At 41.0% G+C, this 27538-nt stretch overlaps 1 protein-coding gene across 1 annotated transcript; it reads left to right on the forward strand.

The window, feature by feature from the left end:
* Positions 1–3909: 3909 nt before the first annotated feature.
* On the forward strand, positions 3910–16492 carry LOC108602004 (mucin-5AC). The gene is made up of 6 exons (XM_017990005.1): positions 3910–4654; positions 13293–14353; positions 15154–15391; positions 15449–15666; positions 15720–15825; positions 15947–16492. Exons 1-6 carry the CDS (start codon positions 4297–4299, stop codon positions 16054–16056), a joined length of 2091 nt encoding a protein of 696 aa, XP_017845494.1. The 5' UTR covers positions 3910–4296; the 3' UTR covers positions 16057–16492.
* Positions 16493–27538: the final 11046 nt, after the last annotated feature.

A 27538-nucleotide genomic window follows, 5' to 3' on the forward strand; every position in this document is an offset into this window, starting at 1 on the left:
GTTGGCTTTAATTCTGAATACGTGTTTCGAGCCATTGTTAAAGCAAATACATACCCCATTGCAACTGCAACTGCAACTGCAACTGCAGCTCGATGCGATGCGATATTGTGTGCGTGTGTGTGTCTGCTATGCTGTTGATAATAATAGTTGCCCACATACATTCAAATTGTAACAGCTCGACGTGCTGTGAAGATTTCTTATTATATTTATTTTTCACAAGCATTTCTTTCAATCTCTTAAGCAGCTGCTGGCTCTCGTAACTGGGTCATTGATATATGCGCACATAGAGTATTTGTCAAATGCGCTAAGCTATTTATGCCTTTTTACCAATCAATGTATATGGCAGATGCCCCCTGCATCGCTTGTAAGCTGTAAATAATACGAACAGTGAGAGCAGCTGCTCAAAGCTGAGTTTAGTGTTTGTTATTGCTTCAAATATTATGCATGAATTGCTGCAAGTGAACAGATTACTGTTACTTAACCTTTACACTTTGATCACCTGAGTGCAGCTCACGATTTCTTTTCAGTCAAAGCTCTTGGCATTATGTTTCAGTTGCTTATCTATGTGATTACTCTAGTTGACTTCTTAATTTATCTCGTTCCATTTAACAAACCATCGAATTATGCTCAGCGTCATGTTTAACATTAAATTGAAGCTTAACAATACCGATTGAATAGAAAGAATTAAGAGAGTTATGCTATGAAATAAATAAACACAAAATTGAATATTAGCTTTCATTGAAATTTAAACATATTTGTTGAGTCAAATTAATTTAATGTACAACAGACTTTTATTCTTAAGCGCTGTTATAAACTTATTTAACTATTAGTAGCTAATACTAAAGTGAATAAAATTTTACTGTCTTTGCTAACATTAACCCACAACTGTTTGAACTTTTGCCAATTCTGGCCACAACTGTTTGGTCTATTCAACACTCCCTTTACTTTTTTTTCTCTCACTTTTAACATATTTACAACATTAATTAACTGTTTATAGTCAACGGCAAAATAAAATTATTGCAAAAATGTAGTTAAAATTTAATTACTTCACATAATTTTCTTTGCCATCGAAAATAAAAAACAAATTAGTCGAACTTGTAACAATTTCCGGACCGTGCGCACCATAAACATTCCGCAGTTTAACTCGTAAACAGTTACTCGATGTCTGACATTCAAATTAACAGCTGCCCGGACTGACAGCAGCATGTGTTACCCTCGGTATAGCAATTCATAAGCCTAAGTGCGCCCACACGCCAACGCAGGAAACTGAAGCTTTGACTTTGGCTTTAGCTCAAGCAGGCGGCGACATAAAGTATGTTTTGATTGTTTTGTGAGCCTCGTGACAAGCGAGCGGGTGTCGTCATCATTTGCATTTCAAATTTCACTTGAACCTCAGTAAGAGTAGCTGCTTGGGTTGGCTTGACTTGGCCTAGCGACGACTGAGGACGCCACATGGACTTGACTGGAATTCCGCAAATGGCGTGTTAAACACAACAAAGAGGTAATAACAATAGCGCTTTGCCTCTTGTGCAATTTGGCGGGGGCATGACTCTAGCCCTAGCCCGTATGGCAAGCCTTGAATCACCCATGCGCACCGTGTGCCAGCCCCTCAGCCTTGCTCTCTGGCTTTGACTTTGTAAACAATTTTATATTCCTATTTTTTGTGCTACTATATGTCAATACACAATAAATTGAACTGTGCAAGAATTTATGTTGGCACTTTGTGAGCACGCCACATTCCGCCGCTTGCCCTATAGCCGGTGCTGGAGCCCCCCACCCACTTCCCACACCGCATGGCACACCGCATACTTTTCGATTGCATGCTGTGCGCTGCTTGGTGGGGGGTCTGGACTGGCAACTGCTTACTGCTACTGGTTGGTAGCAGGCATCAGCATTATCGCAAGTTGCCTTCGGGGGATTTAAAAGTTCAATAATATTTATTTGTAACTTGCTCTTTGACAAAAGCATACAAGATTAGCCCTTTTGTTATATATCACGCCGCGCATATTGCCTCGGATTTAAGTCCCGCCGACTGCCCGCCCGCTTTGCATCGCTGTGTGCAGCGCTTTTTCTTTGAGGCGAGTGCACGCGCTGATTTCTTGGAGCTGTGTAATCAATGTTAATATACTTTCGGTATGTCGAGTGAATGCCAGTTTAATTTAACAACTGTCAACTGACAGAGAGGAAAAATAATTAAATAAATTGCGTGTAAATCAGTTCTCGGAAGCTTCAGTGTAAGCTTCATGTAGCAATTGCAATTACGCAGAACTGCGACACAAGCTTAAAATGTAAAGAAAATTGATATGTGCATTTAAAGATGTAGCGAGAACATTATTAGCACTATTAGCATTATTATTATGCCTGAGTCTTAAGCCTAAGGATGAACTTAGAGGAATATAAAGTTTCGACAACAAGCAGTTGCTACGATTCATAAGACATGTCAAACAAGAATCGGATGCTGCTTTACAGTTGGTTTAAGAATTATTTGTTAATAGCTTAATGCCAATTCTACACTTAACTGAATCAAATCTTCAAATGGGCTATCAGCATGTCGAACTAAGTCGAACTTGACATGCGTAAAATATCAGCAGCTGGAACAGCCAAAGGGGAAATGTGCTAGCTTCCATTTCGTTTCACTTTCTCCGTAACACACCCAAAACGAAATGAAATGAAATGAAACACCACGAGATGAAGTGGCAGATGAAACAGGCGATGGCGATAGGCCAAAGCGAAAATGTGCGACGTGCTTCCTGACGCTTTAGGTTGAACGCGTTTTAGTAGAAAATTTGCATCCTTTGCGCACGGACGTGATCCGCAAAACGGAAACTTGGCAACTACGTCGTGTGTTTTGTGCAGCATCTTTCAATATCGTTTTTAATCGTGTGTTTCGTGTGTCTCGTGGCACGACACAAACTTGGCGACGACGCCAGAGCTACAATACAACACAAACTCTTTTGTTTATTGTGTGCCAAAAATAGTGCCGGTCTCAATAGCAAACAACAAAATAACAAAAACAATTCAAGCGAATCTGTAACTGATGCTTAACCACTTCAGTTCTCCACGTCTGTTCGTCTGTGTGTGCTTGTGTGTGTGTCTTTAGCTTGAAACACATTGGAAAATTTGTTTGTTTTTCTTGTATAAAAATTGGTTTTACAATAGCGCGATAGCCCGAACGACGGACACCTAAATTGAGGGAAGCCAAGCCACTGGCCACAATGCTATAAAAAGGGATTATTGTGTATCGCTTTGCCAAAATACAGTCCTTGCTTCCTTGCCTTGCCAGCCTGCCAGCTGTTTCGCAAAAGAATATTCTCTCAACTCGACGCGGATTATGCGATAAAGCGTTACTCAAGTGTAAATAATTCCGCACGTGTTAAATACAGCCCAGCAATTTATTTTATGAAAAATGCGAAGACAAATTTATTATTATTACGCTGATAAAATCATACGGCAAAATACGACGACGACGACGACGGTTCAATTCCCATTAAAACTCTAAATGGTTTAAGTTGCGCCGCCGCCTTTGTGCAAACTTTGCTCATTACTCATTGAGTATAGTGTTCGAGCTACTAGTTTGGCATATGGAACGTGTAATTTACACAAAAGTAAAAGTAAAAGTAAAACTCGGCTAATTAATTGTTTTCCAAGCCAACTAGAAAACTAGGGCTCACGGCAAAGGCAAATGCAAAGGCAAAGGCAAAATGCCAAGATCCGCACAAAGGACTTAATTCAAATTTGATAAATTGCTGAGCAAATAATATGGCAACCTTGTGATTTGCCGAGTGCTGGCAGCAGCAAAGTAACTTAACTTAATGTTATTTTCGTTGATTACAAGCTTGGCCGTTAAACTCGAAACTGGGCAAATTTCATAAACCTTAACATAGTTGGGCTTAAGTGCAGCAATGAAAATCGCGTGGACATAAAATCAATGAGCCACTATACAAAGCATAAGAAAAACGCATAAAAGCAAGTTGCAATTTGGTGAAAAGGAGAGCGGAAACAATTTCGTTGCCGTTGCCGTTACTGTTACAGTGAAACCCCCCGGTGAATTAATTCAATAAACCTATTTATCTGGGGCCGGAACGAGGCCAGCAACGGGACGGGGGAACGGGAACGGTAACTGGGAATAAACACATTTCGCATAGAATGCGAAAAACTTTAGCAGCCAAGACGGCGCAGTGCAATCAGAATCAGAATCTGAATCAGACTCAGTGCCATAGTCAGCGCCTCAGCTAGAGGCAAAGGCCATCGCCATCGCCAGCGCCATCATCCAACGTGCCGAGTTCTTGGGAAACGATGCTGGTACCGCAAACGAGTCCCCAATGGCGGCAGACGGGCAATGAGCATACAAAAGACGCTGCGAGTGTCACTGCTGCTAGAAACTGTGCCACGGGGACTGCCACCGCAAAAACATTAACAACAACAACAGCAACATCAGCCAAGCCCAGGACAATTGGAGAGGCAGCAGCAGCAACAAGAAGCGGAGAAGGCAACCAGCTGACAACTGCTAAGATGAAGACATCCGTGCCAGCCACTGGCCATTGCCAACGTCATCGGCGCCAATTTTCACGCACGAACAAGGCGATGACTTGGCAGCGTGTCTGGCTGCCGCTTCTAATCCTCACGCTGTCGTCTGTTGTCAACTTTGGGGCGTGTAAGTACAGCTTGGGGCATGTGTGTGCTTCTTCATTCATACATTTTTGATTTAATTTAACGTACTACCTCAACATGCCTTCCGGTCTCGGACTCGTACTTGGCCTCTGCCTGGTCCAATCATTTGATAGTTACAGTCGCCAAGTCAACAGACTGAGACTGCGGCTTGAGCTTTGACCTTCAAGCTCATGCGCCTTTGATTTAACATTTAAAGTTCGCTTGACAAAAGTTTCGTTGTTGGCAATTGCCTAGAGCTTTAACTAACTATATTATGATCAATCATAATACAACTAACTTGAGAGCAACAACGAACGTTGTAGCATATGCTGATTAATGAATGAATCTACTTCTGAGCACTCAAGATAACTTCCACTCAATGGATTTCCCTTGTGCCTTGGCGCCGCGACTCCTCCATTTATGATACACTGTGGGGGCGCTTATAAAAACTTAAAGCATACTTATAAAAAATTGCTGGCCATAATTTTAAACGCCACACACAATGTTAACTGCCGAGCCTTTTGCTTTGGACATTAAAACCAAAACCCCTCGGGTTGACGCATGCGTTTGCTTTGGGGTCGTAGGTCTCAAGTCTAAACGTAAAATAAAAACAACGAGCTGATTTTCACATATACTTAAAGCGCCTAACATGGAAAAGTCTTGAGGCAGAAACTCAGCATCTCGCTTCAGCAGCGATTATGCCTCAAGTTAATAATGAGAATTGAAAAGTACTGAATTTTTATTTTAAATATTTTGCCACACGAAGAAATTTATGCTACTTTAATTTTTTGATGCCACCTACTAATAATAGAAAGTTAAACGAATTAATTTATATGCAAGTATTACCAAATTTGTTTAGTTCTTTTAATTGAATGAATATGTCTGCTAATTGAAGTCAATATAAAATATTGTGTTCTCAAGCGATCTTGATAGGAAACTACCTTAATCATATAACGAACGATCATAAAGTATAATTTGGACTGGGCTCAGAATCAACAGACTTCTTAAATGCCTTTAAGCGGGACATTCAGTGAGGATTTGTAAATTAAAATGCAAAGGATTAGAAGTATCCTTTCTTAAGAGTAATTACTTTTCTTTGAAATTGAGCTTAAGCTTAATGTTTCAGATTGGTTTTGGTTTGCCATAGAATTTATAAATTTCATACGAATTGGTAAACATTTTTTCAAGCCAAATGCTTAAGCTCTTACATAAGCTGATTAGATTAACAAGCTCATGCTCAACAGATTTAAATATGAAACTTTGCATTTTTGGACTTGCTCATTCGCACTTGCACTTAACTGTAATTTGAGTATTTGTAAAGGACGTGCGTAAATATTGCAGTAAACTTTTTAAAAGCATGTAATGTGGTCCGAGTGCACTTGGCAATAATAAACGAGAACAAGAGCGAGCCGGAGAGACTGTTGAAAGTTTGTTAACCCGACGACTGACCTAAGAAGCCCCATGGAAAATGGTAAAATCCATCTGCACCCACAAACAAAGTTGGGTCTGGCTGCAACTGGCTGCTGCGATATTCATGGCAACAAAAATAAAACAATAAATTTGCAGCACTTACTCAGGCAATAGTCATAAGCCAGCCGAGCCAGCAGCTGGACAAATGTGCAGAAAGCATTAACGAAATTGAAAACTTGCCAAAAAATGTTTAATAAACACACTTACCAGACACGAAGCGGCGGCGGTGGAGAAGGGGCGTGGCTGGTCCATCCAATTTAAGGCACAACTCGTTACGATGCGGCCAACAAAATCTGCAACAATTCAGAAACAAAAGTAAAGTTATGGTGCAGCTTGTTACGCCAAATAGGCGAACTTTATCCTCTGCAAATCTGCAATATTATGGGAATTTTTAGGGGTAAATAGTTGCTGCCTGTATGGTCAGAGCCAGGTAACGTCAGAAATATTTAACGTGGCATGGCATGGCCTGGGCCCCAAAATACTAAAGCCCTTAATATGCAGCTAAAGCGGTTAAGGTGGCAGCCACCAGCACCAGCAGCACGTTCACGGCAAGGGCCAGAAGTGTTTGTTTACCTTCATAAATTATGAATCTGCACACACGTAAGAGAGAGAGAGAGAGAGAGAGAGAGAGCGTGGGGCGAGGGCGATGCTGGACATGGACCAACATATGTCGGTTGACCTCAAGCGCTGATGCCTGTCGCCAGACAACAAAAATCTAAACCCAATCCCAAAAGCCAACACTGCTGACACATCCTTGGGCATCCTTCTGCAGCTGAGTACAAAGTTTTGCTTTTGACATGGCGTGAACAACAGAAAAAAGCGAAACCTGCGTTTGGGATATGCTCAACAATTTGAACCATCATTAATAATGCAGCGCAATTTTGGCTTACCCTTAATTTTAAAAAATAAATACATATGAGCAGCTATAAAAAGTGTAGCTTAATGATCGGGGCTGGCGCTCACCTCAACTGCAAAACCAATCATTGCACTTGGCTTGAAAGTTGCTCGTTTCGGGCTTAAATTATTCAGTGGGTCAGCGCAATCAAAGGCCAAACGAGCAAAAACAATAAAGGGCAACGAGAGTGTGGAGTGGCTTGGGGCGTGTAATTGTTGAAAAATAGGCAAAGTGCGCAAATGACAAAGTGCAGTGGACAGAGCGCAGTCAACGAGGCTTTCCAGGGCTAAGCACGAGTCAGAAAAAAACAACAAGCCAACGTTTGAAATTTATGAAATATTTTCAAAGCACATGCCGACGGGCGTTGGTCGGGCAACGGCAACGGGCAACGGCCAACGACCGATGGCCTGATGAAAAATGTTTTGTTTTGGCGACGACGCTCGTACTTATTTATGAGCTGTGCCGGCTCCAACTAGGGGGGCACCACCACCCAATATAGGCTCTTGGGTGTTTGGGTCAGTGTCAGCGTCAGCGCCAGCGACAAATGCGGCCGAACGGAACGCTTCCTGTGACTGAATGGGAGTGGAACTGGGAGTGGGCGGGTGGCTTAGGCCAATATTTGGTTACCAGCAATAAAACTGGCGAGATAAAAAGAGCACTGCGGAAAACGTCCAGGCAGATAATGTAATGTCGTGCAGAGTCGCATAATTATTTTAATTGATTTATTAGCCCAGCGCACCCTGGGGAGTCCACTCAGTTGGAATTTATTGGCAGTCGAGAGAGACAGCGAGCTGAAGTAAATATTTAAATATTTAGTGGGCCACTCTTCAATGAAGCAGATGCAGACGACTAATGAGCTACAGTTTAAATTGCGTGCTATGCATTTATTCGAACTGATTTCAGTTGCTGATCGAAGCGTTTAAGGTCTTAGCTTAAGCTCACGCGGCGTATGCGTAATGCGATGCTGGCCAACGCAGCTTTGGTTTCAATTGAACGGCAGCAACTTAAGCCAAGTGTGGAAAACTTTTTGTCAACGGCACACACGTATTCGCTACGAACCTGATGCCATCAAAATAAATTGAAGCTGCCGCTGCCAGCAACCACCAAAAAGCAAAAGTGTCTGACACCAAACAAAAGCACAAATAACTTAGTGGGCGCACACCCAACTACCCAACCCCCTTACACGGCTCTGCAGTAGACGTCGAGTTGTATTCCAAAAGAGCTTGACTGTCATTGGATACAGCCGAAGCGGCATTGGCGCCGTCTAACGCCGTCTGTTTACTGTTTCTAGCGCTGTTATTGTTATTTACAAACACACAGAGACACACACACACACACACACACACACAGAGACAGAGACAAGCACACAAACAGTTATATGCATATATATTTTAACTGTGACACCCAACATATGTTTCATTTTGAATGACTACAAGAGAAAATTGTTAAAGCAATTTTCACCAAACACAACAGCAGCTGCCAAAGCTACACCCACGCCCACCCACTCGACACAGCCACCCACATTAACGCAATGTGCCTTAAATGCCAGTGTATTTGCATAGTCATGCCATCATCTACATACCTACTTAACTATGTATGTATGCATGTGTGTGTTTGCGTCTGTTTGTAGCAATAGATACAATTTCTATTGAGGCTTTATGGCTGCTTTTCGTGTTGCCAACATGTTTATTTATTTATATCGTAGCAGCAACAAAATAATAAAAAAGCGTTGCTCGTAATTGCTTATTGATCGATATTGTAAATGTTTCCTAAACTCAAACTGGAGTAGCAAGTAGCGCGTATTTATGTTTAATGCAGGCGTTGCCGATCAAATGTCAACGCAATTCAGCTCGCATAAGTAGGCTATAAATTATATAAAGCCATAGGCTAAGTACACGCTTAACAGCAACAACAACAACAACAACAACAACAACTGGAGTAACAACAAATTGATTGATACGCATACAAGACTTGGGTTATCGTTGGGGGTCTTGGCTTAAATAACATTCGACACATTTTTAGCTGTTATCGCTTGTTTGCGAGTTGAAAACGCAGCCCTGGGGAGCCTCATTAGGCAGTTTGCCCTCAAGCACCAACACAATGACAATTACAACAAATAGAGCGTATATGTTAGATAGTAGATAGAGAGACAACTAACTGCACTTGTTGTCTGCGGTCTGAGGCTGGTCCAGGTCAGGCAGCTGAGATTTGCTTTGGGGCAAGCTGCTGCCTTCGCTTCTGTTTTATGCGCACTCCAGGCGCCCATAAGCCAAAGTAGTCCCCAATGAAAAGTTTTGCTTTAATGCATGACTCCAAACAGTTTAGTGGCCAACATACTGAGTCTCGTTGTCAGCCCAAGTCTTTGTCAATAGAGGCAGCGACTAGCGCTTAGACTTGAAATTTTTTAATTATATGTTTCTAGCTTTTGTACTTGGCTGCTCCACTTTATATCGGATATGTAATTACTTTTTTGCCCTCAGCGCGCGGCACTGAATTGTAGACGCATATTTTATTTCATTTTTTATAATTACATGCGAACACACACACACACACACACGCATATATAAAAGTTTCAGCCAAACTTAATGCCTGCTCTAATACTCCGTTAATGATGTTGACGCTCAGCCACGTGCTAGCGTATTAAATAACACACACATACAGCTGAGTGTGTGTGTGTGTGTGCGCGCTTAGCTGCGCATTAAAATCAGCTTTCATTAACATTAAACGAGTCGGCACTTGCCCATAATTATCATGTTTGTAATAAAGCTCATTTAAGGTAAGCTGACTTGCTTCTTATCCAAAAGGTTGGTCATAATATAAAAAACTGAGCAGTCAAGTATTTGCCACTGCGCCTGTTTAACCTGAACTTGGGTCAATGGCATCAGCGCATATTTTTTGCACTGACAGACAATTTTTTATAGCAGCGCGCACTATTTATGGCGCTGACTGACGCTTGAATTCATATCCAACACCTGCGGTTGGGTTGCTCTGGATTTGGCGTCAGCCGTGCAGGCGAATCCTAATTTGTATAAATTTACGCCAGCACACGCCTGATTTGAAAGCGATTACTATTCAGCTGGCGTGCGCAGAGAGACAGAGAGAGAGAGAGAGAGGGAGAGAGAAAACTTTGCGTGAAAGGTAACAGGCCCTAGCCCGCAAATTGATGAGCGCTTTAAAGATTCCACATACAGTAGATGCCACTTATGTTGCCAGAGCAGCAGCAACAACAACAACAACTTCGAGACGCCACTAGAGCTGACCACAGAGCAGCAGCAAGAACAACAAACAGTTTGAGTGTTATAGCCACATATGCTGTGCCAAAGCAATTTAATGCTGTTTTTGTTTATATTTTTGTTAGACAGCCCATTACAACACACACAGCTCATCGCTGTTGTTGCCTCTGCTGCTTTTGTGCTATGGACTAGAAATTAATCGGCTTTCGTAAAGAAATACAAAAAAAAAGGAAGAGAAAATTGTCAAAAGGGTTAAGCACATATTTTCCTTTTTGTATGCATGTAATACATGGGCGTAGTCATTTAGGGGGCTGCTATCAAAGTGAACAGTTTTAATTATAAATCTGTAGACTTAAGTCAAAAAACATTTTTTGTTAAATTTACAAACTAAACTTTTTTAATTGAAATAATTAATTCATTATTAGTTTTAGTATTATTATTTATAAGCCCAAAAGAGCAATAACTTAAATTGACTCTTGGCTTAACTTTTGCTTTAAATTTCCATAATCTATCTGCCGATTGTACTCACCTGCCTACGCCCATGACTTGATTGTGTGCCTGGTAATACTTTTGACAGCTGCTAAGCAGCTTAGCCAAGCTTACTTGTCCCTCTGTTATTAGCATGTCCATAATCACTTTTAATTGAATGTTCAAGCAGTGCCTGTTGGGCTGCCTTTGGCCATGTATTTGATATATCCATAGATTTCAATCTTGACATGGCACAAAACAAACAAAAAGTGCACTGCCTGTTAAATTTACTATTTCGGGGCGTTTTCAATTTGCATTTTTACAGCGTTACGGATTTCGAGTTTCGCTTGTCGCATTTCGCATTTGGCTGGCGCATTTTACCTTTGTGTGCGCTGCTTTTTTTTTAGTATTTACCTTGGCGACCCAAGACCTTATCAACGCACACAAATCTCACGCATTGCATACACACTCGATTCAGAATGATTTCGTTGGTGAAATTTATGCGGCTTTTTTTGTTAACAAAACTGTAAACTGTTGGCGCAAGTTGGGGCAACGAACAAATGTTGGCTCAGGTAGAATATTTTACCTAAATCATGGTCTGACAAGAATGTGAAATGAAATAATTTAAAAATGTAAATTCACTTCATCAAGACACTGAAATCTCTCGCCTACAATCAGCTCCAGAGCCCCAAGCTCGCCCCAAGCTCAGACTTAGTTCGCATATAAAGAGCTAATCCTTACGCCTTGCATTTTAATTAGATTCTCTAATAGCGAATTATTGCGCCTTGTTGCTTTTGGACAGTTTGGCAATTATTATTGTTGTTGTTGTTGCAACGTCGTGTGGCAACTTTTGTGCAACTTGCACCATTGAATTCGTGTGCCGCTTGCTAAACTTTTCATATGAATGACATTGACATTTGAGTTCACGCCCTCAACATTTTCGCCTCACTGACTGTCACGCCCCACTGCTGCCGCCCATGGGCGCCCGAGGCAAACAGGACTAACAATTTCTTTTTTTGAGTGGTTTGCCTGCTTTTGTATTGTGGGCAAAAAGTTACAAATGTCGGACGGGCTAATCACTGGAAAAACTTTAACACACTCTGTTAGGCTTGAATGGGCGGCAGCGAGAGCACATCAAATGTTTAAATTTAGTGCCCGAAGCACTTAAAGCGTCGAATTGAATTCAAACTGAATTTATTCACGCTCGAAATTTGTCATAAATAAATTCGCTATCAAAGTGAGAGTGAGCCGCCAATAATTTTTCATGGCTTTATCTTCAAAATGCAAATAAATTGCAAAATCCAATTTACTTTAGAGTTTTTGTTAATGCCAATTGGCAGCATAAATATTTGATAATTTAGTATAGTATAGATTGCTACTATTAGCTTTTGTTTGCATTAAAGCATTAAGCTGATTTAATGCGATAAATATAAAAACTGTAATATTCACACGCTGCTAAAATTTCGCTGTAAATTACATGCTTAATTATTTAGATATCTATATAAATATATATTTATTTATTTGCTGTTGAAATTGTGAGTGAAGCAAACGAAAAGTTTTTAATGCTTTGCCCAAATTGCAAATCGCAGCCACAGCGCAGCATTTTATATTTTTAATTAGCCTAAAAGTTTAAATTGAAAATGAGCTGCATCGTGTTTATGTACCACATAGGCCATAAAAACTCTTTCTATATGTATTCGTGTTTAGTCTGCGCACATTTAAATTTGTGGTTTTCATATTAATGAGCACCTTGAAAAATTATTTTTGGCTTTGGGCTTTTAGACTAAAAGTAATACAAAATTCGTAAAGTAATTAGACTGTTTAAAGAATAATTAGCGTATTAGGTTTGTATATCTCTCATTTTTGTTGTTTTAAATTAATATGAATAAAATAAAGCAAAAAATATTTTGAGACTTCAAAACACGCCTTGAAAATGTTCAATAAATGATACTTAATATTGAAAGAGCCACAACAATTTAAAGAAGAATTGTGCATTGAATACATAAAAATTACGCACATTTAAGATAGATGTAATTTATTTTATTAAAGCCTTGTGTCCAATGAAAATATACGTATACTTGATATTGAAAGTGTCATACAAATGAGTAGAACAATTGGGTATTGAAAGCTTTTATATTAAATGCATATAAATATTTGCTTTTAGTACATTATTCTATAAAATATTTAGGTATTGAGTACAATTAACACATGCGTATACTTGATATTGAAGTAGACAACAGATTATGTAACAATTGGGTATTGAAAACTTTAAATTACACTTACACAGATAAGTTCTTAATTTGGGATATAATTTTATATTCGTTGTATGTGATTAAAATGTGAACTATGTGCCTGAAAATTTGTATTAGTTTGTTTAGGCATGTGAGTCAGCTTAAGAAAGTCAAGAGCATTTATTTTATTCATATATGTAAATCAGCACCATGTACTCTAAGAAAAGGAGTTGTAATTATTTTTTTGCGAGCCGCTTTAAAGCGGTTTTCATGTCATAATCACAGTGGACTTACTATGCGAGAGCTCAGTAGGGTTAATGTGTTTTTGCTTCTGTTTGCCCACAGACCTTGTCACCTGCAGCTCAGTGTTGGCGGAGAGCGGAGCGGAGTCAGAGGCAGAACCACAGCCAGCACCGCTAACGACACACCCGAGATCCACTTTGCCAGATAGGCCAATGACAACACAAAACGATCTAATTAGGACAGCCCCAAACTCAACAACAGCCAAAATGCCAACAACCACAACAACAGCAGCAACAACAACATCAGTCAGAGGCGCAACGACAACAAGTTCGGTTGAAAGTACGGTTGGCAGCATGGGCACGTCATCAACAGCCCCAACGATAATAACGCTGCCAGCAGGTACCGAGCTCGCACAAATTCGGGCAACTATGGAGTCTACCACCGGGTTGGCGGCTGTTGCTGCAAAGCAAACAGCGACAGCGACAGCAACAGCAACTACAACGACAGCAGCAAGCACAATACAAACGATGTTCATATCAACAATTTATCCGGCCTCAGCGACAGACCAACAACAACGGGGCACAGACCTTAGTCCACAAACAGCAGCAGCAGCAGCAGCAGCAGACGAGGCAGTACCAACGCCTGCAGCAGTGGTGCATGTGGCACCGGCAATGGCGTCCGCGGGGACGGAAACGGATGCGCACAACTCCATTCAAACGGTAACGTTGCTAACTTCGGGCGAGCGGCAGGCGCCACAGGATGAAAACGAAGTGGAAGGGGAGGAGTCGGTATTGCTGCTGCCGCATCCGCAAATGTATCCGGCCAACGCTGATTCACTGACTAAGGGTTTCTCCATACCCACATTCCTGCCACCATTTCCCGTATTCGCGGCCGCAGATCTGCCCGCCTACCGTGCTGCAGCAGCTGCCGCCGAAGCTGCCGAAGCTGCTGCAGCCGCCGCCGCCGCAGCTGCAGCAGAGGCATCATCCGTGGCGAGCGAGACTGTGACATTGTCACCGGAGCAACAGCGTCAACAAATGTTTAATGAGCAGCACTCGTACCTGGCGGCCCACAGGGATGGCCAGCAGACGCGCAGGAATCTGACAATGCCAGTGCTAAACATCACAGCTCAAATGGGAAATCACGCCTACATGCCCTGCCAGGTAAGCAAAGTGAGCAAGCAGCTAGAACAAATTATTAGCTGGAAAAAGTTGCAGGACAATATTAATAAATATTTTACAGCAAGCACATTTTGTTTATTCGTATTAGAGCATAGCAACATTTTATATTATGGACTGTAATGGAAACAAAAGCATTGCTGACTAACAAAATATGCTTGATTAGTTTAACGAGCTAAATTGATACGGCCTTAACTACAGCGTCTTATACTGTCTTATACTCTCACTCTTATATTGCTTAAGGCGCTCGTAACTTCGACTGTCTGGGCCAGACTAAAAAGTTTTCTGCTAAGATCAGCATAATTTCATTTGCATATCCACAATTTATTTTGTTTACGTTTATTTTTATGACGTAAGCACGGCTGCTATTTGCCGTACTTTTGTACATTCCTGCAATATAAATTTCTGCTGCTTTTTACGTCTACGCTCGCTCGTTTGGGTTAAAAAACACATAGAGGAAAGGCAAACAGACAAACACTCGAAGCGACTCTTAAGCATGCATGCAAATGTAAGGAATGTGAGGCCTTTTGTAAAACTTTTTGCTGTTGTTGGTATGTACACTCTAGACTATTGTACATTATAATAGATTGTGCAATATATATGTATGCAAATCAGCGTGTATACAATATGCAAATAAAGCTAGTTTTATCTGCGGTCCGGCAACACCAGGCAAAACTAATGCTGGCCTGGCCAGAGAGAAACTTTTAGCTTGGCTTGTAATTTGCAATTCGGTTTGTGTTGAAAACAAATTTAATTGGTCTTGCCACAAACTTTGGGTTTTGCAGATACATCGCCTGTCGGATAAGCCTGTGTCTTGGGTGCGTATACGTGATGGGCACATCATCAGTGTGGACGAGAGCACATTCATAGCCGACGAGCGCTTTCAGTCCATCTACCAGGAGGATCGAGACTACACCTGGTCGCTGCAAATCAAATACGTTTCAGCACTGGATGCGGGCTGGTATGAATGCCAAATGGCCACAGAGCCCAAACTGAGCGCCAAAGTGCATCTGGAAGTAATCAGTAAGTCGCAGTGCTTCAATCGGTTGAGCGACAGCTCTAGATCTATTGCAATTGCAGCGCCCAAGACTGAGCTTATAGGCGATCAGAGTCGCTTTGTCAAGGCGGGCAGCAAAGTTGCGCTGCACTGCATTGTGCGCGGCACTGTGGATCCGCCCAAGTACATCATTTGGTTTCGCGGCCAGAAGAAGATCGCCGAGAGCTCCGACGAGCCCAACGGCTGGTACACACAGATCGATCGCAATATCTTTGGCTCTGTAGGCGATAATCAAAATACCGTAGGTACTGCACATTTTATTGCAAATTAAATGCTTATAGATTTTAATTATAGATCGGCTCTTTAATTATTCCATTTGTGCGCAAGGAGGACTCCGGCAATTATACGTGCCAGCCCTCAAACAGCGTCTCCGTCTCCGTTGACCTGCACGTACTGAGCGGTGAGTTTATCTTATGCTTAAGTGTGTGCACCTTGAGCAATTTCGATTGCGTGTGTGAATTATATTGAGTGCGAGAGCGCAAGTGAAATGATTCATATTAATTGCAACTGTTGCCCAACAGGTGAATACTCGGCATCGGCCATCATGTCAGCGGCTTCGAAGTCAACGCATTGCAGCACGTTGCTCTTGATGCTGCTGCTGCTGATGCTGCCCCTAGGGCGGCAGACGTGACTTCTGACGTGACTTGCTTATTGAGCGACGACCCACGCACGGACTTCAATTATTTGTAAGCTTTGCGCGCTGTAAGCAGTTATACAATTTAGGTTAGAGATTAATTAAAGGCGCCATTGTAAATACTAAACGGGCGCTGCAGCAGTTTCTATAATTAAGTTAAAAGTTAACCCACACACACACACACACACAGGCACATACACACACGCATGTGTCAATAGCATTAGACGCAACGCAATTCGCGCTTTATGGATTTGAAATATGCTAATTATTTGCTAGCACTCATAGCAACTTATACATATGTGCATTTGTATGTGTTTGTGCGTATGTGTGTGTTGGAATTTTTCGATGACAAAAATGCTAAAACACGTTGTGAAACAAATCAATAATTAGATTATTGTCAGCCAACAGAATTTAAATTTAATTCAATAAATTATGGATGTGAAATAAAAATCAAATTTAATAAACTAACAGCTTTAATTTTTAGCTTTAGTCATAGAGTGCAACTAAAAGTAATTGAGGAGATTTTGTGGGTAAGTTTAGCAGTGATTCATATTTCAAAATTAAGTAATGCAGCATTCCAGGTTTGTTTTAAGCATAAGGAATAAGAATTTTGCTGAATTTTTTAGCGAAAATCAATAAAGTTACTAACTAGTTGTACTACTGGCATAAACTATAATCAACTCTATTGCCATTAATAATAATTGACTCTCTGCTCTATCAATTGCCATGTAGTTCATTTAAAATGTTTTACTTTTTGCAGAATTTTCAGCCGCCGCAAGCCATAAGCAATTTAAATAAATCTCTGAATCGATTTCAGTTCTAAAGAAATTCATTCAAAAAGTTAAGCCAGCCTTCAATAAAAGCTACACACTAAACGTAAAAGGACACTCTTTTGAGCTCTGTGTCCCTTTCGGCCAAAGGGATATGCATAAATAATATAATATTTTATGATAATAAGCACAATGTTGATCTAAGCCGCCCCCCAACCCCACTTCAAAACCCAAAAGCAAACAGAGCACTAGTATTTGCTCAGAAAGCAGAGCAAAGCGGAGAAGATGTAGGCTAGTGCCATAAAAGGCCCATGACGAATTCCAAGTGGCGACAAAACAACGCCATTAAGCCTTTAAGGTAGACAGACGGTTTTATTGCAGCGGAAATCACAGCCACAGCCCAAGCCAAATGTACACAATACACAAAAGGCCCAAACAATCTCGAAATACAAAGTGGCACGTAAAAAATTTGTATTGGCTTGTCGTAACTTTCAGCTGGACAAAAATAAAAAAAGATAAAAGTGGAAGCAAAATGACAAAAACAAAAGCCAGTGCTTCATTTTGTTTTGTTCCGATAAATTTAAACACAAATTGTTTGTGCACTTATTTTTGTAAAAATGATTATTGTTAAATGCTTCCTGGCCAGCTCTCCACATAAAAATGCAGCACTTTGTGTGTATGGCAATCAAATTACGGAAATAAATTTACGCAGCGGCAACAGCAACACCAGCAACAACAGCAGCAAGAGAATGAGATACTTTTTGCATTCAGCGCTCGAGACTCCAAAAGAAATCTCATAAAATATGATACTTTTTGTACTTTCCACTTGCGGCGTTTGTAGCTGCCGCTGCCGCTGCTGCTGCTGCAGCCAAAGAAACAATTTCTTAATAATTGCGTAAAAAAAACTTTAACAAACCCGGAATGACTTGGCATTTTATTTTTGTGCTCGTGTCGCCAGCGAATTGAGCAGCGCATAAACTGAAACCGCAGGCTGAATACTCTTTGACCAAATTAACAACTGCACAACAATAAAAAAATATAGCTGAATGATTTTTATGCAATAATTGAGAGCATGACATACTGTAGACTTGAAGTCAGTGATATGGTCAGCATGCAAGGTTTTTGCTCTTTATTTTCTTGTGGTTGCTGCTGGCAACGCCCACGCCCATTTAATTGTGTTAACACTGATGCTGACGTTGGCCCAAAAAAAAATACAGTCTGCTTGTTTGTGTGTGTGTGTATCTGTGTGTGTTTTATGCTTTTGATGTTTGCTGTCTGCAAAGTAGGGTTCCGCTGGCACTTGCCACTTGCTTTTCATGCACTCACTTCACTCTATTTTTATTGTGTTTTTCTTTTTTTCTTCCTTTTGCTGTGTGTTGTGCTCTGGCGTTGGCTTTTTACATAACTTGCGCTTCGACGTTGTCCTATGCTCTACTCTCTCGCTCTCTCTCTCTCTCTCTCTCTCTCTCTCTCTCTGAGGCTTGCAGTATTCTATTCAGCAAGCCATTTAAGTTGAGTAAAGTATTTTGAGCTTAACTTTGGCACATGCAGGCGCACGGGCCTTGGTCTACTCCTTAGAGGGTTTGGAGTGCGCAGTGTCCTGGGGGGCTCAAGTTGTGTTTGCGGTCTCGCATTTCGGCAAACAGTAAATAAGCGACAGTGCAAGCAAAACTCTTAAATGTCCAAAGCAAATAAATAAAAGCGTGTGGCCAGCCACTGCTTTCTGGCCATATTTGCCAAAAGCTTCGCCCGCCCTTTTTGTTGGGTAATTGGATAACAAAGCAAAGCAAATAACTTTCAATCAGTGCAAATAAATAGCACACGAAATCAACCAAATGCATTTAATGAAAAGTTAGCGCATAGTTTATCACCCACACACACACCCACCCACCCACCCACTCAACCTTGACTTTTTGTTGTTCACTTGACAACCATTTGTAGTTGGCCCAACAGCTATTTATCATCCTCATCTCCCAGGCAATTAATTCAAAATTCACTCAAGCTGAGTCACTCTCAAGGCTGAAGTTTGTTAATTTGACAAATTCATTTTCATTCATTTGAAACATTTAACTTCACTTCATTATTTTTGCATGTGGCTTTGGCGCTCGCTTACAAATATTTATCTATACTTATTGATTATTGTGCTTAATATTAAATTGTATTAGGCCAAAGTGTTCTGCACTGACTGTTCTATTATTTATTCTATTCATTGTTTGTCATCCTGAGGTCCAGTCTGCTTCAATTGTTAAATTTCAATTATCAATTCTAGATATAATCGTAATGATTATATAATGCCACACCAAAACAAATATCATAATAAATATACCAACCAACAAACAAAGCATAGCTGCTATCACAAAGAATATTAAATTGATTATTAAATAATGGAAAATAATCTGCTTATTATTTTCAACTATTATGTCTTACTTAAATAATCAATATTGTAATCATTTGCAATGGTGATGATTAGCTATTGAACAGCCATGTGTTGCACTAGAAGTGAAATAGTTAAAGTGAAATAGATAAGTTGCTCACGTCACCTTTGCCTTATAAACCAAACGAGCATTTATTATCTCTTAATTTTAATAACAGATTATTTCTGCATTCCCTGCAGCTCTTTCGCTCAGCTGCTCTGCTTAAGCGCTGGGGCAGCGAACATAGGTAGCCAACTGATTACTAATCAGTGATTAGAGTGGGTGGGTTTAGTTAATAAACAGAGCTGGAGCTGATAACTGACAGCCTGAGGTTAAGCCTGCATGCTCTCGCTCAGCAGCGCGGCTATTTCATTCTCTCCTTATATCTGTCTTAGGTTAGGCCCAGGATAGGATACTCACTCTCGCTCACACTGTATACAGAATGAAAAAAGTGAGTGTGAGAAAGCAGCAAAAAGGAAGAAGAACCTAAGGAACTCATGATATTATTCACCATGGTTAGACCGACATGCTCTCTCTCTCTCAGCAGCTGAAGCCGCGCGCTCGTGTGATCGCCGACTGCCTGGGGTTAAGTCTGCATTGTCTCTTGCTCTTGAGTTCGCTCCTCAGCGCTGCTCTAGCTAATGCTAAGCCCGCATGCTCTCTCTGCTTGCGCTCGCTCAGCTGCGCTGCTATTTCGTTCTCCTTATATCTGCCTAAGGTTAGGCCCATGATACAATAATATAAGGTAGCGGATTGCGCTCTTCGTTTTAAGTGTTTCGGTTGCTTAGCCTCAGTCGAAAAGAAAATAGTTAGAGCGGGAAAGCAGCAAAAAGGAGGAAGAAGCTAAGGAACTCATGAGCACAATCCGCTACCTTATATTATTCTCTCTCACTCAGCTGCTGAAGCTGCGAGCACGTGCGCTGCTGTAGCTCATGCTCTAGCTAAGGCTAAGCCTGCATGGTCTCTTGCCCTTAAGCTCGCTCAGCTGCGCTGCTCTTTCGTTACCTCCTAAGGTTAGGCCGACATGTTCGCTCACTCAGCTGCTCAGCTTAAGGCAGCGACGCACACGAGTAGCATCGTTTAGGTGAGAGCTTCGTCTTTAACTAGGCGACAGCTTAGCGTGGGTGAGTTCAGTTGCTAAACAGAGTTGAAGCTGTGCACATCGCCTGATCGCTGACTGCAACTTCTTTATTCTTCTGCTGCTCGAAGCATGCAAATGCAAGTTTCAACAAGTTATTATCATATTTTAAATGTTATTGAACATAAGACTCTTGCATATTGCATAACTTTGCGTGATTGTAAACTGTGATATGATAACTGCTTCATTTTATAACATTACTATTCAATTAAGAACTGTAAATCTGCCAGCACATACTTTACTAAAATTGCCAAATCGTAGCTTAACAATTATATAATAATTTAAACTATTTGAATTTCAATTATTGGTTAACATTATAATTAAGCTCTTAGTCGAAACCGAAAACAGTTGTAATTTAATTATTTGTGCAGCTTTAAAACAAAACCAATCTAACTGTTAAATTTGCTAATATTATTGAATAGGGCATGTTAAGCACTTCACTGTTAGCAATTCAACTGCTGTAGCACTTTGCTTGGCAGCTTTACAATAATGATTGCTTTAAAGCGGGCGCATCAATTGTTGCCATGATAAAGTTTATCGAGGCTGCAACGCTAACATTTGTATTTGAGGAAGATAAATTACATTTATGCTCTGCCGCTCTGAAAGAATCCAAATCATTTGGCATTAGCGTCAGAGCGTCAGCGGCGCGGCATTAACGTTGCCAGCAAGGCGTATACGCAATTTCAAAGCTGGTTATGCCAGGTGCGTTTAAACGAGCACTGCGGCTCCAATGGCAGCCATTGTTGCTGCAGTTTGTGTGTGCTGTTGAAGCTGTGTAGCCTGGGCGCAAATGCAAATCATTATCGCGCGCACATTGGCAATGACAATGGAGCATTGGCAGTTGCCGCAGAGTGTCAAGCGTCGAGTCCAAATGGGCCTATTGCCGCTAATATCTGCGAGGGTTTTGCGGATTACGCGCCCAGGTTGGCTTCGAGCATTGTTGTGCGGCAGCTGGGGCATGCGTGGGCTATTAGCACTGATGAATTTGCAGGCAGCATAGTTATAAATACATATTTGAAATTTGCGCTCGCCAGCAAATGCGCAGCCCGGCAATCCAATTTGTGGCCATGACTGTTGAGCAAACATGCGTTGAGTGCGCGCGTGTGTGTGTGTGTGTGTGTGTTTGGGTGGGTGCAATTCTATTAATACTCATTGCGTTGTTTGCCCAACAGCAAGTTGCTGCACACGTGTCGTATGCTTAATATGTGCTCAGTTGTTTATACACAACAGCGTCGAAAATCTTTGAGCTGGCGTCAGCCGCTTCCGCAAAACTTTTTGTGTGTGTGTGTGTGTGTGCACATAATTCTTAACTTTTTGGCATGCGATAAGCGTTTGGCAAAAATTATGATGATGACGACGGCGACGACGACGACGCCGTTGATGTTAGCCAGCAGATAATAACTTGGCAAGCGCCAGAGACACTTGAGTAGCGCCTGCAGCTTTGGGCTCGACCTTAGATTTTAATAGCGCAGCAGCTCAAGCGATTCACAGTTAATTGTGCTGCCTGCGTCTGGCGTTCGATGCGCGCTCATAAAATGCGCTAATTAAACCAATTGGCGAACAAATTTTAATTAGCGAGCTACAAACAAAACAAAACAAACGAACAAAGGTAGAATAAAAAGCCAAACACAAAATGCGAACAACGAACGAACAATAACAATAAAAGTCTGCAACATTTGTGGCGTTGTGTTTATTTGCAAAGCGCTTGCATTGAAGGCGTGGCAGCGTGGGGGGGGCGTAACGTTTAAATGCTAATAAAACAAGCAACATTTGTCAAGTACAATTAAAAAAGCCAATAAGGTGAGGCTTTCGGCTTAAATAAGTAATGCAACAAAAGTTGGGCAACTTTTTTACGGCCTTACTTGCCATACATATTTATGTCTGCCCCGTCGATTTCTTTTGCTCATTGACCGAAGGCCAGGCCAACTGCTGCTGCTGCCCAAAATTATGCCATTTTTATTATGCGCTGCTCCTAGCCTGAATAGCTGGCCATCGTTTTATGTGCGACGACCTCATTCGTTAGATTTTTATGGCATTCTTAAGCAAATATTGGGAATTGGGGTCTTGGGCTCATCGCGGCAACTGCTGATGCAAGTGGAAAATTTATAACTCAAGTCTTTATCGCCGGCATAAAGCCACTCAGAGAGCGAGAGAGCTTCAAAGGGTTACAACTTAAGTCCAGGTTTATGGGCTGCAAATAAAAAAAAAGGCAATGAGCTTGTACACATATGCAATCGATCAAGCAATCAATCACTCAACTACGCTCAATTAATCATTTGGGATGCGGCTAATTAGCGCAGACAATTCAGTTTCATTATTTTCGTTGCCTGCTTCGAGGCGCAGACTAGAGCTAACTTGCAAAAAAAAGAAAACGCACGTTGCAAGCTCTGACTCTGATTTGCTTCGCTTTTTTTTTGCTGAACACTACAAACAAATGGCCATAATAAAATGATAATAGTATTGGCATCAATCGAATATTGATTTGGCAGCAAAACGAAACGAAAAGCGAAAGGCAGCAGCAGCAGCAGCAACAATAAAAGATAAATGCAATATATTTTCTATAGACTCTATCGCCAGGCACTAGGCCCAGAACGAAGGCGTTGTTCACTAAGTTAAGTGCGCAGCGGATGCGGGTGCGGGTGCCGGTGCGGGTGAATGGGCCTGACAGACAAACGCAGCGCTAGCAATTTTCCAATTTAAGCAATTTGTGCTGGGCAACAAAAAATGACACTACACACATCCCTGGAAAGCAATTCAGCTTCAGAGCTTTCGCACCCAGTCACAGGCCGAACGGACAGCTATTCAACTGTAGATGCTGTCGATAAGTTCGACATGTAACTGACTGTAGCTGCTAATAATATGGACCAGAGGGATGGCTGATGTTTTGGTAGCGCAAAAGTGTGGAAATCCAAACGCGTGTCTGGCCGGCTGGTCGGCAGGCCGTGTGGCTCGTTGGGAAGTTTGTATGCGCTGCGCGGTCACAATTATATATAGAGGGTCATCAAAGTGTAGTTTAAGTCCGATTATAATGGCGAATTAAAGCCGTCAAGTGGGAGACCGTGGCTATGTTCTGGCAATTGAAGTGGAAGCCGCAGCTGATTTGATTTTGTGTCTTGAAGTACAGTGGGTTGTTTGTATATAAAAGGTGTGTAAATTCCAAACGGCAATTTAATAATTGAATTAAAGCTTGGTAAATTTATTTAAAATATTTGCAAACAAATAAGTTGAACATTTCTTTAAGCACTGAGTTCTTATTCTGAAGTGTGCTAAATTATAGAAAAATATACAAGAAGTCTAAGAAATTCGACCTAAAATTTTGTAAATTATATCCAATGCTATTGAATAATTATATGAAAAATATCTACTAGAGTATAGGGCTAATTTTATATAACTCAAGGTCTTATGCTTAAGTTTCGTAGCTAAAATAAAAATGTGTAAATTCTGAATTAAAAGAAATCGACTAGAGTAAAGTTTTAAATTAATACCTGAGCACCTTTGAGACTTTTACGACTTATACTAAATATATTAGCTTGATTGCCGCAATCAAAATGTTTGACTGACAGCTTGCAGCATTTACGGATTTTAGCATGTGCCCAATGCGTCTATGCGGGCAATTCCAAAAACCACAGAGCTGAACCCAAGGCGGGTCGAGTAGTTAGCAAGCCCGAAATGGCTTTTGGGCTCGACTGTTTCAAATACGATTAAATGACCCAACAACAATACGCAAAAAATATTTGGCTTGGAGTATGTCAGCAGCAGTCAAAACCGCAGCTTAAACGAGTTGAGTGGGCGTTGAGCAGGTTGAGCTTTTGCCACTTGTGTAAGCATTGCAATTAAATATTAAAGCTCGACCCTAAAACCGATTTTAATAATTCAACGAAGCGCACTCAATAATTTATGTCAGCATCGATATGCGACAGTTGTTCTCAAAAATTGTGGATTTGTATTATAGGCATGTAAGCCATGTCTAGACTCTAGATCCTCACCATATCCCAACTAGCCAAGCAACTTATGTGTTGCAGCCCGAGGCGCTACAACAAGAGCGAAAAAAATATCAAAAGAAATGTTAAGAAAACACACACAAAATAATAATAACAAGCAAGCCAAGCAGGCTTCACTGTGTGTGTGTGTGTGTGTGTGTGTGTGGCGACTGCGCCAATGGCCAAGGGGCCTTGCCAAGCAAAATTGGATGCAAATGTCGAGGCGGGCGCCCCTTTTCGCATTTTTTGTTCCAGTGTGACGCGGACGCGCCAAAAGCCAATAACGTCGCTTTTTTTTTGCCTTGCCTGACGCTGATGGTGACAACCACTGACATGGCCCACACGTCAACGTACACACACACAGATACACCTACACACACACCTATGATTATGTTGGCTGTGGGCTGTGGAATGACAACGAGTTCCTGATGCTCGTAAAGGGAACACATTTTCGTCAGATCCGCAGAAAAGCCAAAAGCAAATTTGGCGCTGTGTCACTTGCTATTGGTTCTGTGGCGTTTATAGTGTGTATCGATTTAAGCTGCCTCTTTTGCAACCTCAACCTCAACAGCAAAAGTAACAACAACAACAACAACCAGAGCAGCAGCTGCACAGCCGCTGAGCCGCAGGCCGCGCTCGACGCTCGGCGCTTCGTTGCGGTTTGTTTGGGTTCCGTTATGGTTCAGTTTATGTTACTTTTTGCGCCGAAGCCCTTTTCACGCTTTTGGGCAACTTGCACACACACACACACACACACACACACACAGCCTGTTAGCCCGTTTCGTTGTAGTTGTCAATGTCAGCGCACGCGAGCTCGCTCTTGTTGTTGTTGTTCTTGCTGTTGGCACTGGCGGAAATTGTTGTATGCAAACATTAAATTTTTAATGGCAGTTTTTTTCCCCCTTGCGGCTTTGCGCGCGCGTTTTAGCAACTTCATAAAAACAAGCCAATGCTCAATGGCAACAGCAACAACAACAGCAACAATAATACAGCTAACGCTCGTTCGTCCAACTCGGATTAACGTATTGACAATTTTGATTTTGTTGGCCTTTCCTTTCACCCACACGTGTGCGACCTTCATATGGGTGTGTGTGCGGTCTGTCTGTGTGTGTGAATTTGTTTGTGTTCAGTCAATAAAACGCTTATCAAACAAACTAAATAGCTTTGGGGCACTTTCTGTAGAGCAAATTTAATTTTTGATAATATTTAATTGCTGTCTAAATGAATACATGATTGCATTCAGTATACGCCCCATATTGCCCACATATGTATAAATAGACTTTGTTGTGCGCAATAATATAGCAATAAAATATATATTAAATACATAATTGCACAGAAATAAAATGAAAGCTATTGCAATTAAAACCAGTTCGTAGAATTGGGCATGGCACCACAAGAACCACTTTGCCAACAACTAAACCACACACTGGCTAAATGGTTGAGTATAACTTTAGTATTACAAATACTTAGTATTAATATTAATCCATATTTATAGCAGCAATTATTCATGCTAAGCTTGAACTGATTAGACTAATGTTAGTTCTGACTTTCCAAGCGTATACTTAATTTTGCTTAAGTAAACAAAAGCAAAAGCGTTTCAAATCGTTTTAAAATGTTTATATCAATTAATTATTGATTATCATTGAATTGACTAATGTGTTCACTTAGACTTATCAATTAATAACCCCTGTTTAGCAGTCAGCCCCATTATCGAGCTGCTTTTATAATAATATATTGCTATATCCTCAGGCTGTGCAGCTAAAATTTTGCTTTTAAGCTTAACTTAGTTAAACTGCAAATGGCATTAAATGCTACAAAACTTTATACAAATAAAAAATAAGAATAATGAATGCTTGCTTATTAAGCGACTATATTTCCCCAATGGCTAATTTTTGTTTCAAAGTATTTATAAAACAATTTAAATGCTTAAGCTTGCCTTGGGCAATTGTTCTATAATTAAAAGGCAATTCTAATTGCAAGTGGGATTATCTAGTCATTAATTTGGCGCTGTTTATTTTTATTCCATCTTGCTGCTTATAGTCGGACTTTATTATATAAATGACTAAGCAAATTACGGCATTTGGTGCTTACGCAACTTCTTTGAACTGTGTGTGACACAGTTGGGTAAATAAAAATGCAATTTTTATAGCAAAGTTTTTTTGTAAGTTATTTTGCACCAATCGGGGGGTAGAGAGGCAGAGACACTATCAGTGCGCAGCTGCAGCCGTTCAAAAGTTTCGCCATTTGATAAATGTTAGGCAACTGTAGAAATTTATTGGCTGGATATGGAAATTAATGCAAATCTACGCATGCATATGCACGTACTTTAGAACACAAATACAAATACATATATAGCACGTGTGTGTGTGTGTGTCTGCGTAGGTGAAAAGAAATTTCTAAGACACTTTTAATGGCTGTGGGCGCTCTCGAGCAGCAGCAGCAGCTTCAACAGACTCCGCCTCCAAAGTTATGATTAATTTGTGCGCCCAAGTTTTGTCGTTTACCCAAAAAGTTCTACGTCTTGTTGTTGTTGTTGCTGCTTTTGTTGCTTTTGTCGCAATGAAGTTGCAGCTACTGCATGTTTGTTTCCACTATCGTCTTGGCCAAGAAGCTTGGGCCGTAATTAAAGGCGTATGCTTTGGCTGGGCGTCACTTGCTCGCTTTAAATTCCATTTAATTTCGTTGAGTGTTGAATATATTCTCGCAGTTGGCTAATTAGAACTGCTGCAAACTTTTCGACAGCAACTGCAGACAACGCGAATTGTCGCAATTGCCGGACGCAATCGCAACGGCTGCAATTTATTATGCTCGTGTTGCCTGCCCCAACATCATTGCACAAAAGTTCTCTCAGCTTGCCCCTCACCCTCTCCCTCACCCTCTCCGTCTATTTGTATTTCACTCAACAAAAATGTTTGCAAATTGAGCAATCGCATTTAAATGACGATCCAATTTCGCTCGCCACTTTCGCTGAATAGCAAATGCTTGGAGGGGAGTGCAATGCGCTTATATTTGGCAGACGCTTTAATTGTTTTTACTAGCTTGAAATACAATATTATTTGTTAGACAAAATTAGCTTGTATCTCATCTATTAGTCCCCACCCCACCCCACCCCACTTTTAACATCTGTACATTTGATAGACAATTAAAGCGGTTGATTAGCTGTTGACTAGTTTACAG

Source organism: Drosophila busckii, chromosome 3R (genome assembly GCF_011750605.1).
Source record: "Drosophila busckii strain San Diego stock center, stock number 13000-0081.31 chromosome 3R, ASM1175060v1, whole genome shotgun sequence".
NCBI classification, from domain to species: Eukaryota; Metazoa; Arthropoda; class Insecta; order Diptera; family Drosophilidae; genus Drosophila; species Drosophila busckii.